Raw genomic sequence first — 20,615 nt, 5'->3', positions numbered from 1 at the left:
GCTCAGCCGACAGTGGCCCTCGACCTTCCAGCCCTGACGACGCGAGATCCCCTCCTCTTCGTCCCGTGTGCTGCAGGAGGCCAACCACCTGTTCGTCTCCCGTTTCCCCTTACGCCATCGTCTCCTCGGCGACACCTGCGTCATCGCTGTTGACCCCAACCCTTCGATCGACGGCCTCCCATTCCTTCCAGCCCGACGACTCCCCCGTGGCCGTGGTCTCCCGAGGTATAAACCCCTTCTCACTTCTTCTTTTCTTTCCTATGTGAGGAGTCGGTCGACAGGGGGACTGAGCCCCCTGTCGTCGACGCTTGTCGGCAGGGGGTTCCATTCCCCCTGTCCTTGCTAGTTCGGCAGGGGGGGCTCCGTTTTCCCCCTTCCCTTACTGTGTCGGCAGGGGGCTCAGTGTGAAAATATCTCAAAAATGAGATAAAGTGTGCGATGAGCACAACACCACCAATGTGCACAAATGCACAAGAACACTTAGAACAAATGTACACAAAGGTACAATAAAGAAACTCAAATGCACAAAGGCATACAAAATATAAAGAATTTTATTAAGAAAATTGGAGAACAAAAGCTCCAAGAAGTGAGGATTACAAAGGGGGAACTCCCCTATTTATAATAAGAAAAGGAGCCTTGGAGGGGCTCCACTAGCTGTTGGAGCCCCTCCAACGGTTAGAATTCTAACTGTTGGAGAGGCTCAACAGCTAGTGTTGAGCCCTCCAAGTTGACTTTGAGTCAACAAAAAATAAGGACAAAAAACAAAAAAGAAAAAAAACAAAGAAGAAAAGTGAAAAAGCAAAAAGAATTACAGCATATTCATAATTATGAATATGCGCAAAAGAGGAATGACTAAAATACCCTTGCGGGTTTTACAAGAAAAGAAACAAAAAGAAACATACATATTTACATATATATATATATATATAAAGATAGATACATATACATATATACATGATATATATATGTATATGTATCTCTCTCTATATATATATGTAAATATTTACATAAAGAGAGATACATTTTAACACCCTCCCTCAAACTTAGGGCACAATGACCGAAAGTTTGCTAAGGAGAAAGTTGAATCTTGGAGAGCAAAGCGCCTTGGTGAAGAAATCTGCCAACTGATATTCTGACGTTACATAAGGAAGGTCGATGACTTTTTGTAGATATGCCTCTCGGACATAATGGCAGTCCATCTCAATATGCTTTGTCCGCTCATGAAACGTGTGATTCTTAGCAATATAGATTGCACTCTTATTATCACAACACAACTTTGTGGGTTCTTTAATTGGAATCCCCATGTCTTGCAGCAACTGATGAATCCAGACAATCTCCATAGTTGTAGACGCCATGGCTCGATATTCTGCTTCGGTGGATGATAGAGACACCTTCTGTTGCTTCTTACATCTCCATGAGATCAGGGATTCACCTAAAAAAATGCAAAAGCCTATAGTGGAGTGACGGTTATTTGGGTCACCTCCCCAATCAGAGTCAGTATATGCAATTAAATTCAACTCAGAAGAAGAGGAAAGGAAAACTCCCTTGTTTAAAGTTCCCTTTAAGTATCTGACAACTCGAAGAACGACACTCATATGAACGGATGTAGGAGCATGCTGAAATTGGCTTGCAGTATGCACGACATGAGAGATGTCCGGCCTTGTGATGCTAAGATACATTAGAGATCCCATAAGTTGCCGGTAGGGGGTAGGATCCTCCAAAGGTTTCCCATCATCGATCTTCATTTTTGATCCCACAATTTCAGGGGTCTCACAGATTTTATCATCAGTAATACCTGATCTGTCAAGAATCTCACAGGCAAGTTTAGTTTGAGACAAAAAATAGCCTCTATGAGAGTAGGCTACCTCGATACCAAGAAAGTAAGTCAGATACCCCAGGTCTGACATTTCAAACCTTTCTTTTAAAGTGGTTTTAATGTTTCTGATGCCCTTTATGTCACTACCTGTTATCAACATATCATCAACATACAACAGTAAAATCACAATTCCTGCATCAGACTTTTTGACAAACAGAGCAGTGTCAGTGTAGCATGAGGAAAAACCATTTTGAACCATTACATCATTAAATCGATCATACCAAGCCTTAGGGGCTTGTTTTAAACCATAAAGCGCTTTTTGCAAACAAAGGACTTTCCCCTTTGGTATGTTCATACCAGGAGGAGCATCCATGTAGACTTCTTCATTAAGGTCCCCATTTAGAAATGCATTTTTAACATCCATTTGGTAAATATTCCATTTTTTAATAGATGCAATGGTGATCAAACACCTTACAGTAACCATTCGTGCAACAGGAGCAAAGGTTTCTTCGTAATCGATGCCGTATTCTTGACTATATCCTTTTGCGACAAGACGGGCTTTATATCTTTCGAGAGTGCCATCACTCTTGGTTTTGACTTTAAAAACCCATCTACATCCTATTGTTTTTTTTCCTTCTGGAAGACATTGAAAAATCCACGTTTTGGCTTTGTTGAGGGCTCTAAGTTCGTTGTCCATGGCATCCCTCCATTCAATCATTTCCTTAGCTTCTTTAAAATTTCTAGGTTCTTGATATGAATGAATGGCACTAAGACATGCCCTATGTTTTGGAGAAAAAGACTCATAGGATATAAATCTAGAAGGATTTTTCCTAGATCTTTCAGTTCTTCGAGAGTTGTTGGAAGATTCACTAAGATCACTATATTTCTCTATTGCACTTCTAAAAGTGCTTTTATCTCTATGAGTATAGGTAATTGGTTCATTTATCATTTCTTCTTCATCATGAATGGTTTGAGGAATACTTTCACTTATATCCTCATTCTCTTTTAATTCATCATCGCTAAAAAAAACTTCATTTCTAGATAATAGTTCAAACAAAAAGGAATAATCGGCATTATCTTCATGAGTTTTGTGTTCTTCAAAACCACTTATGTTTTCTAAAAAGGTTACATTTCTTGAAACATATAGTTTATCATTTTTAATATCATAACACCTAAAACCTTTTTGGGTTTCCGAATATCCTAAAAACGCACAAGGAATAGCTTTGGGAGATAATTTATCATTCTTATCGGTGAGAACAAAACATTTACAACAAAAAATTCTTAACCTATTGTAGTCGGGTTCTTTTTTATACAAGATTTCATATGGAGATATTTGATTCAAGTTTTTGGATGGAAGTCGGTTGATGAGATAAACCGATGCAAGAGCCGCTTCGGCCCAAAATCTTTTTGGATTTTTTTGAGAAATTAGCAAAGTTCTTGTAGTTTCAATTATGTGTCTATGTTTTCGTTCGGTCAACCCATTTTGTTGGGGAGTTTTGGGACAAGACCTTTGATGAACAATCCCATTATTTTCAATATAACTTTTGAAATCATTTGAGAAATATTCTCCCCCGGAGTCGGTTCTAAAAATTTGTAATTTACTATTGAATTCATTTTGTATTAACATGTGAAAGATCTTGAAAGTAGAGAAAACCTCATGTTTATGTTTGAGGAAGTATATCCAACTATACCTTGAAAAATCATCCACATAAATAACATAATATGAAAAACCTCCCTTAGACACAACGGGTGCCGGTCTCCATACATCCGAATGCACAATTTCGAAAGGTTTGGTTGAAAACATAGTTCTTTGTCCAAAAGGTAAGCTTCTCATTTTACCAAGAATACAATCATTACAATTGAAATTGTCTTTACATAAGGTTTTAGCAAAATGTAAATACGAAAGCTTGACAATATTTGGATGCCCAAGGCGTTTATGCCAAACATTTATATCCTTATGTTGGGCTACATTACAAAAAGAGGTTTTTGGAATTTGAAGAAATTCCATGAGATAAAGATCTCCCTTCCTAGAGCCTTCCCCAATCAACTTCTCGGACCGGCGATTCTGTATCCGACATTTATTTGATGAGAATTTGATATCACACCCATGATCCGATAGTTGAGAGACGAAAAACAAATTTAAATTTAGTTTTGGTATAAATCTAACTTTTGGAATAAAAAAACCTTGCCTTTCAAAATCACCAATTCCTTTTATTTCAAGAGAAGCCCCATCCGCGGTGGAGACAAAAGAGGGTGACAAATTTTTTGAGTATTTAGAAAGTGAAAAAACATTTGGAGTCATATGAAAGGATGCACCCGAGTCTAAGAGCCAAAGAGTCTTACCGGGAGGAGAGAAGGTGGTCATGGCGGCTCCGGAAACGGATCCCTTGAGGAGTGGTTGAAGAGCTTCCATGATTTGATTGAGAGCCAAAGTAGCATGATTGGAAGTAGAAGGACCTTCCTCCTTGGTTGATTGGAAAGTAGTAGACATAGCCACCATCTTCTTCCATTTAGGGCATACCGGTTTAATGTGACCCGGTTCTTTGCAAAAATGGCATATGATCTTACTATAATCTCTCCTTCCATAATGCCTACTATTTTCTCTTCCTCCTTGATTTTTGTTAAAATGAGGGGGTTTATAGGTTTTAACATTATTCCCCGGTCTTGAGACGGCATAAGCACCCTCATCCTCATCTTTAGAGGGAACGACCAACACACTTAGATTGGTTTTATTCATTCCCAATCTAGTTTCTTCTCCACTTAATTTGGTAAGCACATCTTCCAACGGAGGGGAAGAGAAAGAAGATAAGAGAGAGGATCTAGTTTGTTCAAACTCGGGTCTAAGCCCATTTAAAAAATTAAAGAAATGATCTTCTTCTAATTGTTTGGCTCTCAATTCAATAGCCTCACCGCTCCATTTAGGTTCTTGGAGGGCAAGCTCATCCCAAATAGTGGATAACTAGGCGAAATACTCTCTAACGGACATTTCTCCTTGTTGAAGGGTTAAGGCCTTCTTTTGGAGATAATATTTATGGGACAAATCTCTTGAAGTATACATTCTTTCAAGATATTCCCATACTTGACATGCCTTTTTGAACTTTAGAATATTGACATTAATTTTGGTCTCAACCGAAGAGAAGAACCATGAGAGTATTTTGTAGTTTTTCATTTCTCATTCTTCATGCTTCTTATTGTAATCTTCAAAAGCCTTTTCTCTTTCTTCTCCCTCAAGAACCTTGATCTCCCCTTTGTCAAGGGTAGTAATTTTTGGTACGGGTTCGGGAATAGTTCCTTGAACATATCCCCAAAGACCCTTTCCTTTTATATGGGCCTCCATATTCCCGGCCCATACATGATAATTCGTTCCATTCAATTTGAAGCCAAGAGAGAAGTGAGAATCCTTTTCGCCCATTAGAGAGGATACAAAGAGAAATAAATGCGTACCACAATGCGAAATGAGTCCCTTCTTGATGTAGGAAGCTTCCAAAACATAGAATGAAGAGCCGAGTTTTCACTTCAACCACCACAACTCACGATCTTCTTTTCCTTTAAGTCTAGCTCTGATACCATGTGAAAATATCTCAAAAATGAGATAAAGTGTGCGATGAGCACACCACCACCAATGTGCACAAATGCACAAGAACACTTAGAACAAATGTACACAAAGGTACAATAAAGAAACTCAAATGCACAAAGGCATACAAAATATAAAGAATTTTATTGAGAAGATTGGAGAACAAAAGCTCCAAGAAGTGAGGATTACAAAGGGGGAACTCCCCTATTTATAATAAGAAAAGGAGCCTTGGAGGGGCTCCACTAGCTGTTGGAGCCCCTCCAACGGTTAGAATTCTAACCGTTGGAGAGGCTCAACAGCTAGTGTTGAGCCCTCCAAGTTGACTTTGAGTCAACAAAAAATAAGGACAAAAAACGAAAAAGAAAAAAGACAGAAGAAAAGTGAAAAAGCAAAAAGAATTACAACATATTCATAATTATGAATATGTGCAAAAGAGGAATGACTAAAATACCCTTGCGAGTTTTACAAGAAAAGAAAGAAACAAAAAGAAACATACATATTTACATATATATATATATATAAAGATAGATACATATACATATATACATGATATACATATACATATATACATGATATATATATGTATATGTATCTCTCTTTATATATATATGTAAATATTTACATAAAGAGAGATACATTTTAACACTCGGTCCCCCTGCCATTCGCTTTGCCGGCAGGGGGCTCTGTCCCCTTGCCATTTCTTTTGTCGGTAGGGGGCTCTGTCCCCCTGCCATTTGCCTTTCGACAGGGGGTTCCCCCCCCTCCCCTGTCCCTTTTCTTTGCTCTTGATGTCCCAGCAGGGGGCGGAGCCCCCCTGCTCTCTTGTTCCTTCTCGGCAGGGGGTTCTGTCCCCCTGCCTCTTGCGTTGTGCCGGCAGGGGGCGAGGCCCCCCTGCCTCCTGCGTTGTGCCAGCAGGGGGCGAAGCCCCCCCTGCTTTCCTGTTTTCGAGCAGGGGCTTGCCCCCTGCATCTCTGTGATTCTCTGGCAAGGGACTTTGCCCCCTTGCCTTGTTCTTGCTGCCGGCAGGGGGTTGCGCCCCTGTCTCGTGTTATGACAGGGGGTGTTTCCCCCCTGCCTTGTTGTGGCAGGGAGCTTCTGCTCCCTCCCCTGCCTTTCTTTGTGCTAGCAGACAGGGAGCTTCTGCTCCCTACCTCTGCTGCTGTTGCCAGGCAGGGCTGAAGCCCCTGCCTCTAGCACCCTTGTAGGATGCAGAGTTCCTGCATCTGCCTCCTGCAGGCAAGAGGCCTCGCTTTCTTTGTTGCTTCTTGTTTATCTTCGGCATATACTAATGTTCCAAGCTCTCCAGGTTGAACGGTGGATCCAGCTCGCCCTCTGTGGCTCGAGCTCTTGTTTGCCTACGCTGCATGCGTACGAGGACCCGCAACCCCTTAAGATAGGGGATTCTTGCGTGAAAGGACAATGAACTGATAAATGTTAAAATAAGGAAGATAACTAAAAGAGAATGATATATGTATACGTATAATATATATACGTATGTCTTTACCTTCAAGGACACGGTTTTGCGATCCTTGTCCTCTTTACTTTCTCGCACTTTCCTTTCTGTCGCCGCCGTGCTATATGTGCCTAGGCTTTTCATTCCTGTCTTTACATTTCCTGTCTTTTAACTTAAGGACGCGGTTTTGCGATCCTTGTCCTCTTCACTTTCTCGCACTTTACTTTTCTGCTGCCCCGCGCTTTGCGCCCTGACATTTACTTGCTTATGTCTGCCTTGTTCTACAGGATGTAATCCTGGTCCTCCTTTACGTTCTTGCACTTTACTTTCTTGCATTTACTTGTTGCCCCGCGCTTTATGCGCCATGGCCTTGCTTCTGCTTTTCTTTTCGTACTTTACCTTCCTGTGTTGTCGTGCTTGCTCTTGCACTTACCTTTTGCATATGTTCGTCCTTACCTTGCTGTTGCCCTTCGTGCATGTATTCTTATCATTGTCGTATGCTTCTTTACTTGCTTACATTTATCGTTTAATCGAGGTGCAACCCCCATACCTCGTGAGTCATCCTTTACACTTGCGTAGTTAGTATAGGATCTCCTACCTCACGAGTTGCTTACGTAGTTGCCTGCTTGTGTGTTACGATGATCGAGGTATGATCCCATACCTAGTGTGGAGCTCTAGCGTTCTACCCTCGCGGTGCAGCTTCGCCCATCGAGTCTTGCCTCTCGATTTGCCATTGTATTGGTATGTGCACGGGTTTGCCCCTTGTCAGCTTGCACTCCCTGAGTGCAGCTTCGAGTGTATAGTGTATATCGTTTCACTTGTCTTACAAGCCACGACACACACTTATGCACTTCGGTTCTCCAAAGACATCGTCTTAGGTGCAAACCTATTTTCAAGATGTATAGCTTCGTAAAGCAGAGATAACAGTTGAATCTCTCAAATCGATGTATTTGGGATAGGTGTGTTAACAACCTTAGTTCACTTATCCGATACGACTCAGATAGCCTTGTTCATAAGCCTATGCACGAGTAGGGCAGGGATCCTAGCGAGGTACTTGCGCCATCGCTAGATCGACGTTACCTTGCCTCTGATGCGAGACCTAGTTTCTAGGCTTTCTGGTTCAACCATGATTGTAGCGCCTTCCTTCCTTTGTGGAGGTATTGTTGGATCTCTTACGAGGGATCCATGTTCCTCCTCTTGTAGTTGTACCTTTAGTTACGTACGATATGTTTGGACTACGAAGAGCAGGACAAAAAGTCTATAGTAACCTCTAAGCGTGTATTGACACATTAAGCTAAATCCTGCTATTTTGATATGCGCCTAATAGGCAGAATGCTTGCGATTGTCTAAAGGACCCGAGCACGATAAGTTGGAACTTGAATGAGTTCACTGTAGGCTTTTGTAAAGCAGAAGTGTTGGGATTTCCTGCGAGAGATCCATACCCCTCTTATCGTGGTTGTACTTTTGAACAGGTACGTTGCGTACTACGATGAGTAGGATGAGAGGTCTATGTCTGCCTCGAACATGCAATGGCATGTGTTTGAGATCACAAGAGTGATGTTTCTACCCTCACTACGGACTGACCCTTTTCATCGTGGTTGTACATTTGAATAGGTACGTTGCGTACTGCAGTGAGTAGGATGAAAAGTGTGTGGTTGCCTCGAACGCGCAATGACGCGTATAATTCACCTAAATAATAATCATGCGCCTTCATAGGCAAGATGCTCGATTGGGTTGAAAGACCAGAGTATGTAGAATGGGACGACGGTTAAGAAACCCTCCGTCGTGCTCATTCGGGACGGTTCATCAAGAGAGAGGATGGATGGTATAAAACTTCGATAGACAGTCATTAATGGCAATCTCGGGCAAAGATCCGACCTTCCCCAGTCATCGGAGGTTAGGAGAAATCCTTCAGGCCAGTTCTGCAGAAGTTCGGATGCGCATCCATTGGGCCTTTGTTTGCCTTTGGGGATTTACTCTCTTGGTCACTGGCCGTCCCCTTAGGAAGCGGACTCAGTCAGTCATTCGGGGTATAATAAAATACATAGCATAATGGACCCTTGAATCGATCTCGGCTGTTTCTACATTTTGCCTTGTGCGTACCCACAACGGCCTGCTCAATAATGAGACAAGATATAACTTATACACATGATCATGAGATATGCGTGTTGTGACGTGCACTGCTTGCTTGCTTGTTAGCTCGGTAGTTCTGTACGCTACTCGTTGAGCTATGAACGCCTATCGAGACATTACTCTAGTTGGTTAAACTGCTTGTGCAGTTCTGCTAAGTAATGACTAGCTTCTCATACTAGTCAAATTACTTATAATACTAGCATTATGCTAGTTGTTGCATATTGTGATATAACTGCTACATGATTGCTTGTGATGCAATAGCTTGTGCCTTATAATTAAGGTAGCTACTTGCCGATGGACTGAGCCATCCAATGATACTTGTATATGTATTACGAGCGTTGTTATGAATGCTTGTCTTATGCAATTGCTTTGCTTGACTGATGGATAGAGTTAGTTATTCTTCACCTATTATATCTGTGTGATTGCTACAGTTGCTTGTTTAGCACTATAATCCTTATTGCTCTTGTATGTAGCTGTTTGCCTGACTAGAGCCTTGCTTACTCTACAACATGTTTGGTTAGATCTGCTAGTCTTGCTTGTTCCTGCTAGAGCTAGCGTTTATCTTACTTATTGCAGCTTTTGTTCTTTCTTGTCCTTTGCACCCCTACTAGTCTGTTGTGAGACTGACCCATTTAATGGGCAGGTGCTGGACAAGTTGAGACAGCTTGCGATGGCACGATGACGTGATGCATTCAAGGCAAGGCCCTTTCCTGACGTTGCGCTTCTGGGACACTTTTGATAAATGTGGTATAAAGTTTCTTTGAAAGCATCTCTTTTGATTAGAACTCTGGATTTCTAAATCTGTATTACTAAAACTTGGTTCTTTATTTCATTTCAATAAAATATATAGTTGAACTGCAAATCGGTTTGTAAGGGGAAGTCTACATTTATGTTGTAATGCGCCCAAGGTCTAGGGAATTGCTGTTTTGAACCTGATCTTCCGCTGAACTTCTGTTTTAAACTCTGATAAATGATTGATTTCAAAGCTTTCAACCTTTTTCATAAAAGGTTTCAAGTCCACGATTTTGGGGCGTTACATTTTGTGTGCGTGATAATAATAATAATAAAAAGAAGAAGAAGAATAAATAAATAAATAAAGATAAGTACGTGCCCGCACCCATTCTTGTACACACACATGCACATAAATAAAGATAACAGTAAATCTCTCTCTCTCTCTCTCACATGCACACACAAGTACACATGCATATATGATGTATCCATGTACCCATACTTTTGGAAATTCCTGTATCACAGGTACATGCCCGCACCCATACTTGTACTCATAGTCACATATATCTGCGATATTTTTAAAATATTATGATATTATTGTTGTATTTTTAGTGAATGATATTAAAGATAAAATATCGTGATAATTTGAAAATATCGCCAATTTAATTATATCGCGATATTATCATGACAATACCATGATATTCTCTTGATAACATGACATTATCAATTATTTTTACTTATTTATTTATTTGTTATTGATTTTCTACATCTTAAATATGTTTTTTGTCTTTTTTATATTTTTACTTATTTATTTTATTATATATTTTATTGTCTAAACATGATATTTCTAACTTATTTTTGTTATTTTTATATTTTAAATTTTTTTAAGCCCAAGATTTTCCTGATATTTTTCAACCTAACCTATAATATCACGAGAAATTGCCTCACTGAGATATAGCCGAGACTGATATGTGTGACTATGACCTGTACCCATGCATATGTGATGGAAAACAGAAGTCCATAAATAAAATGAATGTTATTCAAAGTTGGCCTTTTGTTTGGAGCAAACAAGTTATTGTCCCTTGCAGTAGGAATGCAGACCTTCTGAACTTGGGTGGTTATCTGACCGACCTGAGCATTTTAGTTGGATTTGCTGAACCACTATGATGCAGGGAACGTCAACTGTTGCGGCTCTTGGGTGCTGAATGGAAGAACTCGGCTCCCACGTTGTGCAAGGCACAAAGATAGCAAACAACAACCACAGAAACTCGGCTTGATCACTCCTTGACGTCGACTGACAGAGCACGATTCTAGTGTTCATGCAATATGCAGAAAGAGAAAGGTAAAGGCCCACCGAAAACGACCTCATGTCGTTTAACACACATGAACGACCACTTGAATGCCACCGACAAAAAAGGTGAAACTTTATTTCAATGAAAACCTTGATTGAAACAAATGGTTGAATTTAAACAATGATAATACCACTAACGACAATGCAAAACAGTCTAATATAATTAAACTACTGACAGGAAGAAAACAAAGAAGGGAAAAAGTTGCTGAAAGGGGAAAATTGTCAGAAGAAAGGCTGTAAACAAAAAAATAAAGAATAAAAGAACTGCAGGAAAGGAAAAAACTGCTGTTGCGGTTTCTCAATTTTCTCTGTCCTCCGCATGAAACCCTAGAGGGGTTTTTAAAGGCTTTTGGCTGGATCCGAGTATCGGGTCCGGCCCGGACCCGATGCCGCTCTGGTGTGCTGTTGGATCTGGAGTTGTTCGTCCCGTACTCTCTGGGCTCATGATCTGGAATTGGCACACAATAGGACCTCTTTCCCATGTCTTGGAACCAATATCTGGATTGGATCCGTTGCTTGGATCCGATTCCCAGAGTGTAGATCCGGTCCCTGGCTTGGGTCACGCTGTATGGATCCGGGTCTATTCCTGCTCTACATCATTCTCCCCTGGTTGGGAAAAGTCGGCTCTGACGACTTGTTGTCTCCACAGTAAGCAATTAGATCAAACATAGTAGATATAGGAGAATGGTGCCAATCTTCGGGCAGCTCAAGAAGGTAAGACCAGTCAAATAGGCCTGCGAGCCGGGGAAACCCGGTCTCCTTGGTGGGAAGAAGAACTATCTTATGACCCTTAAAGATAAATGTGTACATGTTCCTACGGCCATTATGGATGGTCTTAAGGTCAAACTGCCAAGGACGCCCCACAAAGATGTGACACACACTCATAGGGGCCACATCACACTACACTTTATCGTGGTAATGCTCCCTCATGAAAAACCGAACTAGACAACGCAGGGTGTTAGGTACCTCGTTTCCTTTCTTGAACCATGCCATCTTATAAGGTTGGGATAATTTTTTCGTTTTTAGGTTCAAGGTGGATACGACACTTTCGAACACCGCCCCGGTATCAATGATAACATCACACGCGCGCCTCTCACAGTTGCACCGGGTTCTAAAAATATTATTCCGCAACCAGTTTGTCGGTGTTGACTCTCGGGATGTGGTCAAAATATGACGAATGGTTAACAAATTTTCGATGCTGCCATCAAACTCTACGACTTTCATCCCATCATCTCCCTCAACAGGCGACTCACCCTCGCTCTCACTATCGGACGCAGACTCAACAATGCCCTCTGCTAGATGGGTGTTCTTACTCATGGTAGGACACTTGAACGCAACATGACCTGACTCTTGGCACCTAAAACAACGAATGGTAGACTCAGTGGGTTTACTTTTGGATCTGGTGTGGTATGCGGGTCCAGACTGATCGGGTTTGCTAGGGTCGTCTCCTGGGGTGGACTTTGAGTCTTCTTTCCTAGGGGAGTTCGCTCCCCTGGTTGGGAAACTCGACTTAGGTTGACTGGACTGATCACTACGGGATGTCCTATGTTCCTGCCTTCTTTTCAGTTTCTCCTCCACATTCATGGCATAACTACTTGCCTGATCCAATGACTCCACTGTGATGCAACTGAAGTCAGAAATAGCATAACGTAGACCAGAAATATACCTCGTGACCCGCTGGCGGGCGGTCTCCTTGATCTGCACTCGTAGGGAAAGATGATGGAACTTAGCAGTGTAATCCGCCATAGTATTGGTGCCTTGACGTATGGTCAGGTACTCCTTGTAGGCTTTCTCGGCTTGATCTGACGGCACAAATTTAGACTGCATCAACCGCTGCATCTCTTCACTAGTCTGTACGTGCTCTAATCCTTGTTGCTCTCTCGACCTTTGCAGCTCAACCCACCATGTCTGTGCTAGGCCTCTTAACCGGGTAGAGGCTAGGGAGACACGACGGTGCTTGGCGACATCGTGGTAGTCGAAGAAGAATTGGACGACATATGACCAATCGAAGAACTACTCCGCATCAAACCGACCTGCGAACTCTGGAAGCTCCAACTTCACCCCATACGTGGAGGGGCGCTCTGGTGCTCTCTGTTGTCGGGCCTCCACCATTCCTGTAGGATGCTCGTTCCAGAAGGTGTCATCATCCCACACTGCTTCATCTCTGTGATCCTGTTCGCCTGGCTGCTAGAGTTGGCGAATTCTGACGACCTGTTGTCGGTGCTCTGGTCGCGTCGGTCCTCGCTGAATCTGCGTCGGCCTGGCTGGCCCGTGGGAGGGAGCCATCTGTGGCCGGCGTTGTGGTACCGGTATGACAAGAGGTCCAAGGTAAGGGGGATGGGGTTGTCGGGTCTCAGGCTCTAAGTGGGTAGGGACTGGATAGTTCAGGTCTGGATTATGGGTTGGATTAGGGTAGGGGCAGTGGATTGGGTTTGGTACGGGATTTTGGATCTGGGTTGGGTTAAAGGCTTGGGCCTGGTAAGGGTATTGGGTTTGGGTAGTGTAGTACTGGGACGAATTACCCGATTGGATCTGGATCGGGTCAAGTCCTAAACTACTGGTCGGACCCAGATTTTGATAGGTTGGATCAAGGATCTAGTTGTGGGGATAAAAGGCTTGGTCTGAACTCGATCTACGATCCATATGATTATGGGTTTGGTTTTGACTCGACTCAAATTCAAACTAGAGCTCGGTCTGATATGGGTTTGGGTCGGTACGAAATCCATTTTGTGGGTCAAAACTAACGGGTTGGGTCTGGTTCGGGGTGAACCGCGAACCAAACCCAATTGGGCAGTCCGGGTGATGAGGTTCGGGGCTTGGACCCATTCCCTGGAACCCGAAAAATGGTTCCCGAGAACCGGGTCTGGGCTCTGCTGAAATGAACTCAGGTTCGGCCCAATGTAGTGGGACCCACCTGCTCCCGCTCGCGGAGGTGCTGCCACAGGGCATGGGGGCCCCTTTTCGGGACGAGCCGACAAGGCTGGGTCCTGTAGTCCCGACCCGGCTTGTGGCGGGACCCCCGCGACGCGGGGCCATGAGCCCACCTGGTCGGCAGGACCGAGCGTGACACTGGGACTTTGTTGGCCAGGTCTGGCTAGCGACGGGGTTCCAGTGGCCCGAGTCCACGAACCATGGCCTGCGACTGGACCTAGCGTGACGTTGGGGCCCAGTAGGCCCGGGTCGACCCGCGACGCCAGGGCAGATGGGTGTCGGCTGCCCAGATTCATCGGAGGTGGATCAGTTGTGCGAACCACAGCCGATTCAGAGTGTTGAGGAGGTACCGAGGTCGCGGTGATGGCACAGACAGGTTGACGGATCTACTGGTCTGAGTCGACTGCCGCAACTTCAATGAGGACGACAGCTTCGTCGACCAGTCCCGAACCCCTTTGACGTGGGGTCGTCGTGTGGAGCTCCATCCGCGACTCGATGACCGTGATCCGAGTTTCAACCCCATCGAGTCGTTTCGACATGCTGGCCACGTCTCGGTTGACACACAACAGATTTTCGTCCATTCAGGTCATCATTTCTATCATACGCGACATTTGACCGTCGCTGCCAGTGTCCTCCTGCTCCTTTTCCTTCGCCGGATCGTTCCTCACGTTTGGTGGCATGCTGCCGGCGACAGAGGATGCCCGGTGCTCTGATACCATTTGATGCAGGGGACGTCAACTGTTGCGGCTCTTGGGTGCTGAATGGAAGAACTCGACTCACACGTCGTGCAAGGCACAAAGATAGCAAACGGCAACCACAAAAACTCTGCTTGATCGTTCCTTGACGTCGACTGACAGAACACGATTCTAGTGTTCGTGCAATATGCAGAAAAAGAAAGGTAAAGGCCCACCGAAAACGACCTCATGTCGTTTAACACACATGAACGACCACTTGAATGCCACCGACCAAAAAGCTGAAACTTTATTTCAATGAAAACCTTGATTGAAACAAATGGTTGAATTTAAACAATGATAATACCACCAACGACAATGCAAAACAGTCTAATGTAATTAAACTACTGACAAAAAGAAAACAAAGGGAAAAGCTGCTGAAAGGGGAAAACTGTCAGAAGAAAGGTTGCAAACAAAAAAATAAAGAATAAAAGAACTGCAAGAAAGGAAAAAGCTGCTGCTGCGGTTTCTCAAATTTCTCTGTCCTCCGCACGAAACCCTAGAGGGGTTTTTAAAGGCTTTTGGCTGGATCGGAGTATCAGGTCCGGCCCCGGACCGGATGCCGCTCCGGTGTGCTACTGGATCTGGAGCTGTCCGTCCTGTACTCTCTGGGCTCATGATCTGGAATTGGCACGCAACGGGGCCTCTTTCCCATGTCTTGGAACCAATATCTGGATTGGATCCGCTGCTTGGATCCGATTCCCAGAGTGTAGATTCGCTCCTCGGCTTGGGTCACGCAATATGGATCCGGGTCCATTCCTGCTCTGCATCACACTATCAGAACCAGTGTTATTAAAAGCGAGCCTCGCCTCAAGGTGAGGGGCTTTGTGCCTTGAGGTGCAGGCATAAGGCGCAAAAGCCCTGAGGCGCACACGCCCTCAGGCGCGCCTCAAGGTGAGGCGTACGCGCCTCATGCTTTCCAAATCTACTGCATCAGCGAGCTTCGAAACGTCGACACCATAGGAAACATCAGCAATGGCCTCATCATTCCGAGTGTAGAGAACAACGACCTGGCTGTTTCTGCTGCTGAGATTATGCAAATGGATTAGTCGATGACTGTCGACAACGAAAACCCGAGCCAGCGGCCCCAGATTTAGAATCCGCCGCAGGTTACGGTGGCACCCCCAATTAATCAAGAGGATGGAGATGGGCTGATCATCAGATCGAAGGCTAGATCCAACCAGTCGGTCAACCTCAGCAAAGGATGAGACAGGGTAGCAGGAATACCGAACTGAATCGGAGGTCAAAACATGGGTTACGATCTTCAGGGAACAGAGAGAATCAACATTGGAGGTTGAGGGGAAGATCAACGACGAAGATGATGACAAGGACGCCAATTCGCACAGTCGCTTGTAGAACGACACGGGATCTGATTCCCTGACCATATTTTCTTAGATGGGCAGTCTGAATTTCGATAGAAATGGTGATTTTGTGATCGGAAAACTCATGGGTGACTGATAATAACTTTTGGGCGATCGATTATAGAGAACTACATGAACTAAATTCGAAGGAAATAAAAATTTATGTTGTCTCTAGATGAACCGACGTACCTTGAAATCTGAAGAAGGGTTTTTGGGAGAAGAAGGAAATGATTTTCCGGTTCTTCCTCTGTAGAAGAATGGCGAGTAACCGAGACCCAGAGCGAGAGAGATTTTATCTGGATTTTGATAACACTTATGCTTCGGTTTTGCGTCAGTTAACTTCATTGCTTGCTGAAATTGGATTGAACACTGAAGAGGCCCATGCTTTTTCTACTACATATGGCTATTCTCTAGATGTTTTTTTAGCTCTGTTTTTTTCCTGCAAATGCAGCAAGAGATCAATTTAATTAAAGAGAATTTTGGTTTCTAATGTTTGAAAAACAACATAAATAAAAAGATCTCATGCTGTGAGAGAATTTTAGTTTCTTAGATACTTATGTAGATCAAGTTGTTGCATTAATGTTACTTTTACATGTTAATCTCATAATTTTTCAGTATTTATTTGAGATTTTTTATTTCTTGTTGGTTGTTGCTTTATCAATAAAGCATTTTTTATTTATTTATAATTTTAGATATTTTTATAGTTTTTTTTAAGTTTTCAATTTTTTTTTAGGCTTACGCTTTACGCCTTGCCTCAGATTTTGGTGGAGCGCCTCACTACGCCTCAACGCTTTTCACAACACTGATCAGAACTAATCAGGTTGTCAGTTAGATACTAAATTCCAATAAAGGGTTTTCTATTGAGTTCAACAATGATCCAAAGACTCTTACACATGTATTCGGATCTGATGAAGGTAGGGTCTAATATCACTTTGATTTAGTTGGTAGTCTCCCAACCGAGTCTTGAGAATGAAAAACGATCCTGTAATACTTGGTCAGAATAGGATGTGTCCATTAATCCTAAGGTTGAACCAAATTTAACACACTTAATCTAATGTCTCCTAATGCCTATACACTTTTAAGGCCTTGAGTCTTTGGCGACCCTCTCTGAATCTGTTGAACTATCATTTTGTTCAGGTGTATACAACCTTGGGAAGATCCATTGATGAAGACCGAGACTAGAGTGGTCTGTCTGAGGGGCATTTTTATCTTTTAGTGACTGAAAACCATTTTTGAAATGACAAGATTTTATAGATAATCACAAAAGAATCCTATGTCTGGACATAATGTCAGAAGCTGTTTTGTAATTCAAAATTTTGTTGAGCAGGGGTTATACTGCACCTGAATATGCAATCCACGGGCAACTATCAGAAAAAGTGGACACATATAGCTTTGGTGTGGTGGTCCTGGAGATCATAAGTGGCCGAAAGAGCAATGACATAAAGCTCGAACCCATTACTCAATACCTGCTTGAATGGGTAAGCATTTTTTTAGATTCCATTTTATGTAAGATTGCTAAATTTTGAGTGAAGTTTTTCATCGAGCAAGAAATTATCACAGTTTCTGATGCTGAAAGCGCTCATTTCTGTTCACAAAGAGTCATTTTAGTACATGGTGGATGCATGTTCATTAATTTTTGCCGTCATTGTGTGAAAGTTGTGTATTTCTTGCTTTTGACCAAGAACACAAGTAAATTTGGCCACTTTAAAAAGCAAGATGAGTACTTTATTAGCATTATGCAGAAGTGATGATGGTAAGACGCTGTTTTTGGCATTATTCAACAGGAACCTTCCTTTGGAATGAATGAAGGTTGTCATCATTAGTTATCCTGTTGTGGATGTGAATTAGATGCATCTTCAAACTTGAAAACTTTATCAATTTCCTCCTTATTAGAAGCAGATTTTGGCCATGTTTGCTTGCATCCCATGTGATTCCGAATGACAGGTTATATGATGTGATTTCAAATCATGAGAAGCGAGTAAAATGGCCCCTAATGTGATTTCGAATCTCACTGCTTCATTTTCTCACGTTTGCTTGCATGTGAGAAATGGGGCAAATGAGAATCGTTCTCTCATGAAATGTCGGCATGTTTGATATCTTTGACTACCTTTTATATAGAATATACTTGACCTGGACCCTGGTCATCCCAAATCTGTCTTAGTTTTCTATTCAGCCCTCTGATATCCAGTTTATGCTTTCTAATGATTTCATTCTATTCATTCTTTTGTCCATTCAGGCATGGAGATTGTATGAGTCGAACTCACTACTAGAACTAGTGGATCAGCACTTGGACGCGAAAGAATACACACCAGAAGAAATGATAAAAGTGATAAAAATAGCACTTCTTTGCACCCAGTCTACTGTCTCTTTAAGGCCAACCATGTCTGAGGTGGTTGTCATGCTCCTAAGCAAAGGGGAATCCACACTGAGCAAGCCAACCAAGCCAACTTTCATAGATGCCACAAACAGGGTCCGCGGTGATACGGCCTCATCGAGCACCTCGTCCAAATCTAATGCCACTATGTCGATGTCCCTCGCCGCTCGCTGAGTTCTCTTCCTCCATTTGCATGTACTAGGCGGGCGGTAACCTAGTTGAAGAAATGGAAGCCTTCAGTTAAATAAAGCACCATTTATCCTTGTTCTCTCTTCTTCTCAATGCTTCATATTCTTAACAGCATATTTTGTTCTATTAACTTGTATGATTATTGCTGTTTGTTGGTCTTGAGTTTCATCTATCTCAAAGGATGAATGGTGGCTATGGGATAAGTGCCTCTTGATCTCTTGAAAAATTGATCAGTGGATGTCATATCAAGATAATGCGGGTAATTATTTGTGTATTCTCCAATGCAACTCGGACTTGGAGCTTAAACTGGATGTAAAAAATTGGGGATCTTTATTAAAATCCTTCATTAGCATATTTAGCAGCCATTGTGAAAAAAACTCGAGATATTTCTCTAATTTCTTCTCAGTTGTAAATATAGCATGTGCAAAATTTATATGTATCTGTATCTATATGACGAGACCTCTTCGTCTATGCTGTTTGAATTCTAATAAAATCTTTTTTCATTCTCAGAAAAAAAAGACATCCCACAAGAAGAGTTGCAAAGAACTCTCTCTCTCTCTCTCTCTCTCTCTACCTTTCTAGGGACAGGGTTCATTTAGTGGGCCTGCCTCCACATGAAGTAAACCCCGGGCAATCCAACGTCACCCATGGCTCATAGGGGACTAGCCTGAGAAAGCAACAGGTTACATCCTGGTAGCAGTAGGGTTCGATCTGGTGTCCATCTCGAGCATCTCTGTGCACCCCCTGCTGGCCAGGTGTAGTGCAACGAACTCGTTACTATAAGATTTTTGTCTTGGACTGACCAGAGAAAGCGACAGGGTACGTCTTAGTAGCAGTAGGGTTCGATCTGTGTGCTTCATCGCGAGCATCTTCGTGCACTCCTTGCTGGCTAGGTGTTGAATCGTTTGGCCAACGATTCAGCTGTATCGGCCGGATACCAATACTCAAGTGAATCGTTCTGTATCAGCCAAAGATGATAAAAAAAAAAACTATATGTGTCAATCATAACATGACACGTTAAAACCATTAAAATAATATTAAATTTTCTTATTTTTTTACATTTATTAAAATTTAGCCGATTAAGGGGTGATTCCTATTGATATTCTGCCGATACGATACGTACGGCCTATACAGACTGATACTGACAACATCGATATAACGTTTGCACCTCAGACTGACAGGAGAAAGTGACGGTACAATCCTGGTAGCAGTGGGGTTCGATCTGGTGTCCATCTTGAGCATCCTCTTGCTGGCCAGGTGTAGTTGCAAAGAACCTATTATGATTTTTTTTTTTTACCTCGGATGTATAAAGAAGTTTTTTTTTTAAGGACGTATAGTGAAGTATTAAATACACGTTTTGGCCTTTGCCTGGTGGAAATATTCCTCGAGCTTTCTTGCTAAAGACAACATTTTGGGAACTTGTTTATGGATGTGGATTTTGCCTCTGCAATCCAATCATGATTAATTAGTATTTTGGATTCTGGTTTGTAAAACTCAAAATCCACAAAACATTGATTTGGACACATGGAGGCGTATTTACAACCAGTTGTAACTAGTTGGATGTCCGATTTGAATCTGACAAGTTATTTCCAGATTTGGATCCTTAAAGTAAGATCTGGATATGCATTTGGATGACATATAGATTTAGATTGGGTTCAAATCAGTATTCTAGGTTGTTCCTAATTCAGATTTGGATCATAATCTGATTTGGTTGTGATTTTTACATGTAAATTCTTTGGCTTTAATCAGTTTTTTACTAGATCCAGTATCACCAATATTTTGGATCCAGAGTTAAACTTCTCTCATTGAATCTGATTCAGATCCACATTTGGATTTGGTTCTAATGTTTGAATTTTGGATTCAGATTCTGATCTAGCGTGATCCATCCTGTATTCTGATAGGTTTGCACCATTAACCGAGATCCAAACTATCAACTGCTCTACAGAGAAACTCCCAACCACATTTAAACTGCA

The 20,615-nt window shown here is 42.5% G+C and overlaps 1 protein-coding gene across 1 annotated transcript in view; it reads left to right on the top strand.

Moving 5' to 3' along the window:
- Positions 1 to 18,804, top strand: part of LOC149835698 (cysteine-rich receptor-like protein kinase 2) — a 55,536-nt gene extending 36,732 nt beyond the window's left edge. The window contains exons 7-8 of the mRNA XM_090008691.1: positions 17,407 to 17,557; positions 18,316 to 18,804. Of these exons, the coding sequence (XP_089864817.1) occupies positions 17,407 to 17,557; positions 18,316 to 18,627 (463 nt within the window). The 3' untranslated portion in view covers positions 18,628 to 18,804. The remainder of the gene's footprint in view (positions 1 to 17,406; positions 17,558 to 18,315) is intronic.
- The last annotated feature ends 1,811 nt before the right edge of the window (positions 18,805 to 20,615 follow it).

Source organism: Nuphar pumila, chromosome 6 (assembly GCF_984573655.1).
Source record: "Nuphar pumila chromosome 6, dmNupPumi1.hap1.1, whole genome shotgun sequence".
In the NCBI taxonomy this organism is placed as follows: domain Eukaryota; kingdom Viridiplantae; phylum Streptophyta; class Magnoliopsida; order Nymphaeales; family Nymphaeaceae; genus Nuphar; species Nuphar pumila.
This window is presented reverse-complemented; position numbering and strand designations above follow the sequence as displayed.